At 55.5% G+C, this 10,048-nt stretch overlaps 1 protein-coding gene across 11 annotated transcripts; it reads left to right on the top strand.

Annotated features, from left to right (window-relative positions):
- Positions 1-5,812: 5,812 nt before the first annotated feature.
- LOC126081168 (proline-rich protein 36-like) lies at positions 5,813-8,241 on the top strand. Of its 11 annotated transcripts, XM_049892772.1 has the most exons (6): positions 5,813-6,361; positions 6,403-6,725; positions 6,848-7,128; positions 7,251-7,371; positions 7,532-7,611; positions 7,652-8,241. In XM_049892772.1, the coding sequence occupies exons 2-6, from the start codon at positions 6,417-6,419 to the stop codon at positions 8,112-8,114; spliced, it is 1,254 nt and encodes a 417-aa protein (XP_049748729.1). In that variant the 5' UTR covers positions 5,813-6,361; positions 6,403-6,416; the 3' UTR covers positions 8,115-8,241. The 11 variants fall into 11 exon arrangements, with proteins under 11 accessions (XP_049748729.1, XP_049748728.1, XP_049748731.1 ...); XM_049892771.1 differs by having other exon boundaries at positions 6,403-6,644; positions 6,968-7,128; positions 7,251-7,611; XM_049892774.1 differs by lacking the exon at positions 7,251-7,371.
- The last annotated feature ends 1,807 nt before the right edge of the window (positions 8,242-10,048 follow it).

Below are 10,048 nucleotides of genomic sequence, written 5' to 3'. Positions count from 1 at the left end.
GTGGGCCACCTCTTTAGCATCTGCACGGGGCCCAGACAGCACCTCAGACGCCCCACCTGAGCCGTTTAACCACACGGTCTCGCTCTCCCCCGACCCGAGCCTGGCTTGGAGCCCAGGATGGCCTCCAGCAGAGGCCTGGACGTCGTGTCTGCACTGTGGCATCCTGGGCCCAGCCCTTTGGGAGGAGGACCATTGTGGCAGACCACTGACCCCAGGTCACTCCTGGGTCCCCAGAGAAGAACGGAGAGGCCGTTTCGGTGAGGTTCTCAAGGTGGACCCATGGGGCAGGGGCAACGCAGACGCCAGCCCAGGTCAGACCACCCTGCTGAGATGACCCCCATCCCCCTCCCCCTTGGTGCTGACTGCTCATCCGGCTGGGGGTGCGTGGACCCACAACCAGATGGCTGAGTGAGTTTGACGTTGTGAGGGGATCACCAGTCACCCTTCCACGGGGCTTCTGGTCCTCCCCCAGACCTCCTGCTGTGAGTCCCACTCGGGGCAGGAACTGGCCAGACCGTCACAAAGGCCAATGCCCAATGAGATGGCCCCGGAAGGCTGCCTGTGGCCCCCTTACCTGGGACATGAGCAGGGCTGGGGCACCCCCACGCAAAGTCCCTGTTGCCATGGAAGCCTCCTAGGCAGCCCCCACAGCTGATCAGGCCCCTGGGAACGAGGCAGACCCCCAACAATGTGTCTTTCTCTTTCTTTGACTCTTTTGGCTTCAGGAATACATTCATTTCCCGGGGCTGCTGTAACAAAGCACCACAAACTGGGGGGCTTAAAACAACAGAAATTCCTTCTCTCTCAGTTCTGAAGACCAGAAGTCTGAATCTAGGTGTCTGCAGGGCCGTGGTCTGTCCAGAGGCTCTAGGGGAGGACCCCTCCTTGCCTCTCCCAGCTCCTGGTGGCTCCTGGCACTCCTTGGCTTGTGGCTGCATCACTCCATCTCTGCCTCTGTCGTCACGTGGCCGTCTCGCCTGTGTCTGTCCAAGTTGCCCTCGTCGTGTAAGGACACCAGTCACGGGGTTAGGGCTCTCCCTGCTCCAGGGTGACCTCATCTCAACTTGACCGCAGCTGCAAATGTTACCAGAGAAAGGCCTTGGTTCTTGTCTTCGGTGTAGGAAAGAGTTCAAACACTGAGACAATAGTACCAAGTGAGCAGAGGTTTATTACCAAGGAGAGGGTTAGTAGCAAAAGTACACTTGACTAGGGAGCGTCAAGCGGGCTACTCAGAGAGAGTCTGAGTGCCCTGGAAGTCGTTTTCTTAGGGTTTTATACCTTTTTTCTCTTATCTCTCCGTGTTAACGTTTAACAGCCGAGTCAGGGACCCCCGTAGAGAGCATTTCCTTGGCTTATCACTTCATTACCAAGTTAGGGACCCTATCAAGTTAGGGGCCCGTATAGGGACCATTTCCTTGGCTTAACATTTAGCTATGTAGGGACCATCTTATTGAGGAATGTCACCACTCCCTGTCTCTTCCTCCTCCCGAGTGCAAGCTCTGCCCCTACACCTTACACAAAGACCCCACTTCCAAGAAGGGCACAGCACAGGGACAGGGTTAGGACCTGGACGTGTCTTTTGGGGGCCACCATTCAGCCCACAGCAAGGGGGCTTTGCCCAAGCCAGTCCTGGGGCTTCCCTCCCAGGGGGGTTGTCTTGGGGCCACTCATGCCTGAATTTGGGGTGCTGTTGAGGGCCCCTGCAGGGGGCTCCTAAGGAGGGATTCTCAGGGACTCAAGCAGGGCAGGCCCAGCCCTGCTGCAGTGAGACAGGTTTGGTCCGAGACCCTCTGCTTTCGCCTGCTGGACTACTGCAGTCGCCCTAGCTTTCTTCTCCCTCCTCCTGTCTGCCCTGGAAACCCACCACCCCTAGGACAACATCCCAGGCTCCTCCACCCGGCACCAAGGCCCCAGGACCTGGCTTGGCCCTCCCCACTAGCCTCTCACCAGCCTCCATTAGTGCATGCCCTGCCCACTCCCAGAGTGTCCTGGCATTGCCCAGGCGGTCCAGCCGCCACAGAAGGCTTCCCGCATCACTGCATGCGTCTCCAGGCCCCACTCCTCCTCACCAGGTACCCCTCTGGCCTTCTGTGTCTTTATCACTTTTCCCCAGCACCAAAATGCCTGGGGACCCATCTCATCTGTGCGCCCCCTGCACCAAGCTGTGGGCACCCTCTCCCAGGCCAGCTAGCACTCATCAAGGCTGTGGGGGTAGTGACACAGGAGAGCAGGACCCCAGGGCATAGGGGCCTGGAATCTCGGGGCTGGCAGGTACCTTACCAAGTTTGTCAAGTGGGAACTGGCTTTAGCTTTAAGTAAAACCTGAATAAACAGCAGCTTTAAAAAATTGGAGATCATTTTATCTTAGAGCCTGGGGATAACCTCACTCTCACAAGATGGCTGTTGAAGGTCCAGCCTTCATATCCACATTTCCGGCCTTTTTGAAGAGCTGTGATTTGTTAATGATGAGTCCCTCCGGCTCCTTATCAGAGCTTTGGGGGTAATGAAATAAGAGAGCAGTACTAAAGGGCACAGGGGCAAAGGACCTCTTAGCGGGATGTATCTTTTATGAATTGAATTGTGTCTCCCCAAAATTTGTGTTGTAAATCCTAACCTCTCTGCCTGTGGTTATAATCTCATTTGAGAATGGGTTCTTTGTTATGTTAGTGAGGGAGGATTAGTGTACGGTGTATCTTGAGTCAGTCTTTTTCCGAGATAGATATAAAAGAGATTAAATGCAAACTAGCAAAGAGAGGCAGGGAAAGGCTGCCCAGGAGCAGAAGAGATAAGGACCTTCCTCCAGAGCCAACAGAGAAAGAACGCCTTCGCCTAGAGCCAACGCCCTGAATTTGGACTTCTGGCCTCCTAAACTGTGAGAAAATAAATTTCTGTTTGTGGAAGCCACCCACTTGTGGTATTTCTGTTATAGCAGCACTAGATAACCAAGACAGTACCTCACCAAGTTTATCATTTGCAGACTGGCTTAGGCTGTAAGTAAAACCTAGGTAAATAACAGCTTTAAAAAATTGCTGTGTTCCATCAAGCCGGTTCTGACTCATGGCAACCCCGCGTGTTACAGAGTAGAGCTGCTCCACGCTGCTTTCTTGGCGGTAATCTTCGCTGAAGAAAATCACCAAGCCTTTTCTTCCACGGTGCCACTAGGTGGGTTCAAACTGCCAACCCTGCAGGTACCAGCCAAGTGCAAACCATTTGTGCCACCCAGGGACCTTTTTAAAAAATTAGAGGTTATTGTATTCTGAAGTCTGGAAGTAGGTAGTTATAGGCATTGGTTTAACAGTTCAAGGATTTGATGGCTTAAATTCTCTTGGCCATAACCTCACTGTCACAAGATGGCTGCTTAGGCTCTAGCCTTTGCATCCACATTCCAGACAAGAAGCCATCTACAACAGAAAAGCCAAACTTTTCTAGAAATGCCAGCAGATTTATGCCAGCACCTCATTGGCTAGACCTGTGGCACGTGTCTCCCCATAGTTTCAACGGAACCCAGATGTTTTGTTCTAGAATCTGGGAGCATCACTGCCCCCCAAAATGTCAGCATTACAGGAGGAGGGAAGAGTGGGAGGACTGGTATTGGGTGGGCAGCTGGCAATGCCTGCCCACTGGGCTGCAGAGCCCAGAAGTTTTCAAACCGAGTCCTACAGAATCCGAGTGTTTGGGGCCCCAAGGGGAGGAGGGGGGACTGCACAGACAGGCTCCAGCCCTTGCCCAGCTTCATCCAGGGCAGCCCCCCTTAGCTGGTGTCCAGCACAGGGCCCGGCACTCCAAGGGTTCCAGAAAACACCATATTTATCTCCTTTGATAAAAAGGGTTCTTCTGATTTAAATCAAGTCTGTAGATAAGAAAATTGTATTGGTTCAATGTTGTTGTTAGGTGCCCTCGAGTCGGTTCCGACTCATAGCGACCCTATGCACAACAGAACGAAACCCTGCCCCGTCCTGCGCCATCCTCACAATCGTTGTTATGCTTGAGCCCATTGTTGCAGCCACTGTGCCAATCCATCTCACTGAGGGTCTTCCTCTTTTCTGCTGACCTTCTGCTTTACCAAGCATGATGTCCTTCTCCAGAGATTGGTCCCTCCCGATAACGTGTCCAAAGTATGTGAGGCATAATTTCGCCATTCTTGCTTCTAAGGAGCATTCTGACTGTACTTCTTCCAAGACAGGTTTGTTTGTTCTCCTGGCAGTCCATGGCATATTCAATATTCTTCACCAGCACCATAATTAAAGGCGCCAATTCTTCTGCCATCATCCTTATTCATTGTCCAGCTTTTGCCCTTATTCATTGTCCATGTTTTGCATACATGTGAGGTGACTGAAAATATTGTGGCTTGGGTCAGGCGCATCTTAGTCGTCAGAGTGACATCTTCGGTGTTACATTTCCCGATTTCGATAAATAAGCTGTAATTCTGAAGGCAGGTGTTCTTTATCACTAGGAAACACCCTCTGGATTATTTCCGAAAACAGGGTGTGATGTTTGCAATTTAGTCTCAGATAGTTGCACGTGAACAGAACGGAAACTAGGTGTGGCCAATCTTGACTGGTGGCCACTCAGAATCCGTACGAGAGAGCTCTTTGTACGACGATCCTTGCAACAACTTCACCGACGTTTGGAAATCTTTCAAGACAAATTTTTTAAAAATGCCCAACACCATGAAGAATCAGTAGAAAACATGCAGCATGCGGGAAATTTTATGGGACAACTGACCAGATTGCTTCAGTAAATCAATGGCTTTGGGGGAAAAAAGGCAGAGGGCAGGGAGATGAAAAGAGATTTAAGAGACGGAACAACCAGACGCAACACCAAGACCTTGCTGAGATCATGTTTGCACAAATCTGCCGTTTAAAAAAAAAAAAAGGCACTTCGGGAATAATTGCAGAAATATGATGTGGCCTGGTTAGGAGGTAATATTAAGGAGTTTCTGTTCAACCTGTTCAGTGTGGTGATGAGAATGGAATACGGGATTAGGATAATGTGAGAGGGTCTCGATGTCTGAGAGACGCACACGCCAAGTTCTGAGCGCCTTCCAGCCCGGGCCCGTCTCCCGGCGCTGCATCAGACAGCGCTCCGCAGCTATCCATAGGTTTCCGCTGGCCGGTTTTTCTCAGAAGCAGATCACCAGGTCCTCCTACCTAGTCTGTCTTAGTCTGGAAGCTCTGCTGAAACCTGTCCACCGTGGGTGACCCTCCTGGGATTTGAAAGGCCAGTGGGATAGCTTCCAGCCTCACACAACACACTGCTGAGTTTGGGGGTGAAATGGCACGAGACTAGAATTTGCTTGTAAATGCTTCAGCAAAGAAAAGGATACACGAAGCGATTACGGCAAATAGTTGATGAGTGAAAGATGAGGTGGTGAATATATGGAGGCTGATTATAGACTCTCCTTGCTTATATGTTGTTAAAATAAAACTAGTTTCTTGAAATGACTCCTTCTAATTGGATAAATGAAACATTTTATTAATACTGGGAGGGAAAAGTGGGGGACCTTCTTACTCTGTCTGGCCTGTGACTCCCTGACACAAGAAGTAGGAGGTGAAACTGGGCCGCCCGACCCAAACCATCCAGAGGGGCACCAGGGGTCCCATGGGGGCTGAGAGTGCGAAGTGGCCCTGGGCAGTGGGTCCTTGCGCCCCGCAGAGCAAAGGGCCGCTTCTCTGCCCTGGGGCCCCCAGGAGGTGATGGCTCGGCCCCACAAGGACAGCTCAGCACCCCCCGACCCGGCCCCCGCCCACCGCCGCCGAGCCGGCCTCCACCCGCAGAGCCAGCCCACACACTGACGCAGCTCTGGGTTTATTTTAGACCCAGCCTCATGCTCAGTGCTGTCCGACAGACTTGAACTTTAACAAAAAAGAAGACACATGACGAGCCAGCTGCTCCCTGCCGTTTGCAACTGGCCTGGCCACCAACTTGGGGAGCTCCCGGTCCCGGCCACGGGGAGGTTTCGGACCTCCTAGGTCAGTGCTTTCCAGCAGACATGGTGGCTTCAGGCCAGGGTACGACAGCAGGACTGGCGGATCCAGGGCTCGGGGAGGCCGTCTGGACGCAGTGCTGGGCGTGTCCACCTGAGCCTGGAAGTAGTGTTGGCTTTGGCTTCTGCAGAGCCAGGAAGGCTGTGGAGCTGGTCGGCTTCAGGCCCAGCACCCACCCCAGCCTACCTCGGTGAGCTGCTTCCCCTTCCTGAGACAGAGGTTCCCTACCTTGGGTCCCCAGCCAGTACCTCTGTCCTCCCCTGGGTAACCAAGGCCTGAGGTCCCTCTGCCGTTCTTCTCTGGCTCCCCAACCCCCTGAGTGCCTGGACCCTACTCCCTGCTGACAGATGGCTGCCCGCCTGGACCTCTCACACCTCCCCTATGGCACATGGCTACCCACCTGGACCTCTCACACCTCCCCTATGGCACATGGCTGCCGCCTGGACCTCTCACACCTCCCCTATGGCAGATGGCTCCCACCTGGACCTCTCACACCTCCCCTATGGCAGATGGCCGCCCACCTGGGCCTCTCACACCTCCCCTATGGCACCTGGCTGCCCACCTGGACCTCTCACACCTCCCCTATGGCAGACGGATCCCGCCTGGACCTCTCACACCTCCCCTATGGCAGACGGATCCCGCCTGGACCTCTCACACCTCCCCTATGGCAGACGGATCCCGCCTGGACCTCTCACACCTCCCCTATGGCAGATGGCTGCCCGCCTGGACCTCTCACACCTCCCCTATGGAAGACGGATCCCGCCTGGACCTCTCACACCTCCCCTATGGCAGATGGCTGCCCACCTGGACCTCTCACACCTCCCCTATGGGACATGGCTGCCCGCCTGGACCTCTCACACCTCCCCTATGGAAGACGGCTCCCCCCGGACCTCTCACACCTCCCCTATGGCAGACGGATCCCACCTGGACCTCTCACACCTCCTCTATGGCAGATGGCTGCCCACCTGGACCTCTCACACCTCCCCTATGGCAGATGGCTGCCCGCCTGGACCTCTCACACCTCCCCTATGGAAGACGGCTCCCCCCGGACCTCTCACACCTCCCCTATGGCAGACGGATCCCACCTGGACCTCTCACACCTCCTCTATGGCAGATGGCTGCCCACCTGGACCTCTCACACCTCCCCTGTGGCATATGGCTGCCCGCCTGGACCTCTCACACCTCCCCTATGGCAGACGGATCCCACCTGGACCTCTCACACCTCCTCTGTGGCAGATGGCTGCCCACCTGGACCTCTCACACCTCCCCTATGGCAGATGGCTGCCCGCCTGGACCTCTCACACCTCCCCTGTGGCAGACGGCTCCCACCTGGACCTCTCACACCTCCCCTGTGGCAGACGGCTCCCACCTGGACCTCTCACACCTCCCCTGTGGCAGACGGCTCCCACCTGGACCTCTCACACCTCCCCTATGGCAGATGGCTGCCCGCCTGGACCTCTCACACCTCCCCTATGGAAGACGGCTCCCCCCGGACCTCTCACACCTCCCCTATGGCAGACGGATCCCGCCTGGACCTCTCACACCTCCCCTATGGCAGATGGCTGCCCGCCTGGACCTCTCACACCTCCCCTATGGAAGACGGCTCCCCCCGGACCTCTCACACCTCCCCTATGGCAGACGGCTCCCACCTGGACCTCTCACACCTCCCCTATGGCAGACGGATCCCACCTGGACCTCTCACACCTCCTCTATGGCAGATGGCTGCCCACCTGGACCTCTCACACCTCCCCTATGGCAGATGGCTGCCCGCCTGGACCTCTCACACCTCCCCTATGGCACATGGCTGCCTGCCTGGACCTCTCACACCTCCCCTATGGCAGACGGATCCCGCCTGGACCTCTCACACCTCCCCTATGGCACATGGCTGCCTGCCTGGACCTCTCATACCTCCCCTATGGCACGTGGCTGCCCACCTGGACCTCTCACACCTCCCCTATGGCAGACGGCTCCCACCTGGACCTCTCACACCTCCCCTATGGGACATGGCTGCCTGCCTGGACCTCTCATAGCTCCCCTATGGCACGTGGCTGCCCACCTGGACCTCTCACACCTCCCCTATGGCAGACAGCTCCCGCCTGGACTTCTCACACCTCCCCTAGAGCATAGCGACCTGCCATGGCTCTGCTGCAGTCAGCCATCCTCCTGCTGAACTGGGCTCAAAGACAGGGCCATGACTGATATGTTCCCCAGGGTCCAGCGCAATGCTTGGCCTAACAGAGTGTGCCTAGTAGATACCGGATGCGTGGACGAATGGAGGATGAATGGATGGATGGGTGGGTGGGTAGATGGACAAACGGACAGAAGAATTGATGGATGAATGGATGAGTAGGTGGATGAGTGGTTGGTTGGATGGATGGATGGATGGATGGGTCGGTGGTTGGAGGGACAGATGGATTGGGTGGGTGGGTAGTTGGAGGGATGGATGGATGGATGTGCGGATGGATGGATGGATGTGCGGATGGATGGGTAGGTGGATGAAGGATGAATGGATGGATGGTTCAGTGAATGGATGGATGAGTGGGTGGGTAGATGGATGGACAAATGGACAGATGGATTGATGGATGAATGGATGGGTGGTTGGTTGGATAGATGGATGGATGCATGGATCAGTAGTTGGAGGGACAGATGGATTGGGTGGGTGGATGGTTGGAGGGATGGATGGATAAGTGGGTGGATGGATGGATGGACGAGTGGGTGGGTGGATGGATGAAGGATGAATGGATGAATGCATGGTTGGGTGGATGGACTGATGGATGGACTGCTGGATGAATGGATGAGTAGGTGGATGGGTGGGTGGATGGACTGATGGACGGATGGATGGATGGTAGGATGGGTGAATTGATGGAGGGATGGCTAGGTGAATGGATGGTTGGGTGTGTGGATGATGGATGAGTGGGTGGAGGGATGGTTGGGTGGATAGGCGGATGGATGAACAGAAACATGGGTGGGAGAAAGTGTATTTGTAGGAATCTTCTCTGGTGGTGAGCATCATTTTTGCATGCCTCCTTCTGAGCCCTGAAGCCAGTCTTCCCTGCAGCATCAGCCTTGCCCCAGCCACCCCTTCATCCTTCTTGGATGGGATGGGAGAGGGTGAGAGCCGACGTCCATGCCACTGGGGCATTGCTGTCCTGCCGCCCTAGAGGCACATGCCCACCTGTCGCCCCTGCTCACTCACAGTTACCTGTGCCCAGCACCCTCCCTGCGGTGGCCTCTGCAGCCCTGGCTGCCCTGGTCCTCAGTGGCTGTTGGTCCACAGCAGCTCTGCAGTCTGGACTGTATCCTTCACAAGGCAGCGGATTAGGACCCAGTCCCTCAGCAGGAGGTCTTGACGCCACTGCAGCCCTGCTCTCAGCTCAGCTCAGGTCTGACTCTGGGTGTGGCCTGAGGCCATCACTTGAGCTGGTCGGTTTATGGGAAGAAACGGTTATTGGAGCGAGGGTCCCAAATCCGGTGTCTCAGAGCTCAGTCACTCCTTCATCCAGCAGACAGTGGCTGGACACAACCCTGACTTGTGGTGGGCGCACAGGCTGAAGGGTCAATGCCTGGGTCGACCCCGGCCCTCACTTGCTTTGGTGGCCCCCCCAAGCTTTGGCCCCATCTGTAGGATGGGGTGATAACAGTCCCTGCTTCCCAGGGCCAAGAGAGGGCTCCCTGCACTCCTGGCCAACGTCCCCCAAGCATGATTTCTCGTTCCTCTTTCATGAGGAGACAGAGCTGGCATGAGACGGGGCCAAAGGCCAGAGTCTGGGAAGGCGGGTCAGCCTTGCACCCACACTTCCGCCAAAAGCTCATGGGAACCCATTTGAGGGAATATTACCCAACCATGAAAAGGAACGAAGCCCTGATACGTGTTACGGCCATGACTAGACCTCGAAAGCATGACGCTGAGTGAAGAGTCAGTGACAAGGGCCACGTAAAGTATGATCCCATTTATCAGAAAGGTATGGAACAGGCAAGGCCGTGGAGACAGGAAGTCGCCTGGAGGTTGCCGGGGGCTGGGCTGGAGGGAGTGGGGAGGGACCGCTAGTGGCTGTGGGGCC

The sequence above is a fragment of the Elephas maximus genome, chromosome 7 (genome assembly GCF_024166365.1).
Source record: "Elephas maximus indicus isolate mEleMax1 chromosome 7, mEleMax1 primary haplotype, whole genome shotgun sequence".
NCBI classification, from domain to species: Eukaryota; Metazoa; Chordata; class Mammalia; order Proboscidea; family Elephantidae; genus Elephas; species Elephas maximus.
Note: the sequence above shows the minus strand (reverse complement) of the source record. Positions and strands in the feature narration are given on the sequence as shown.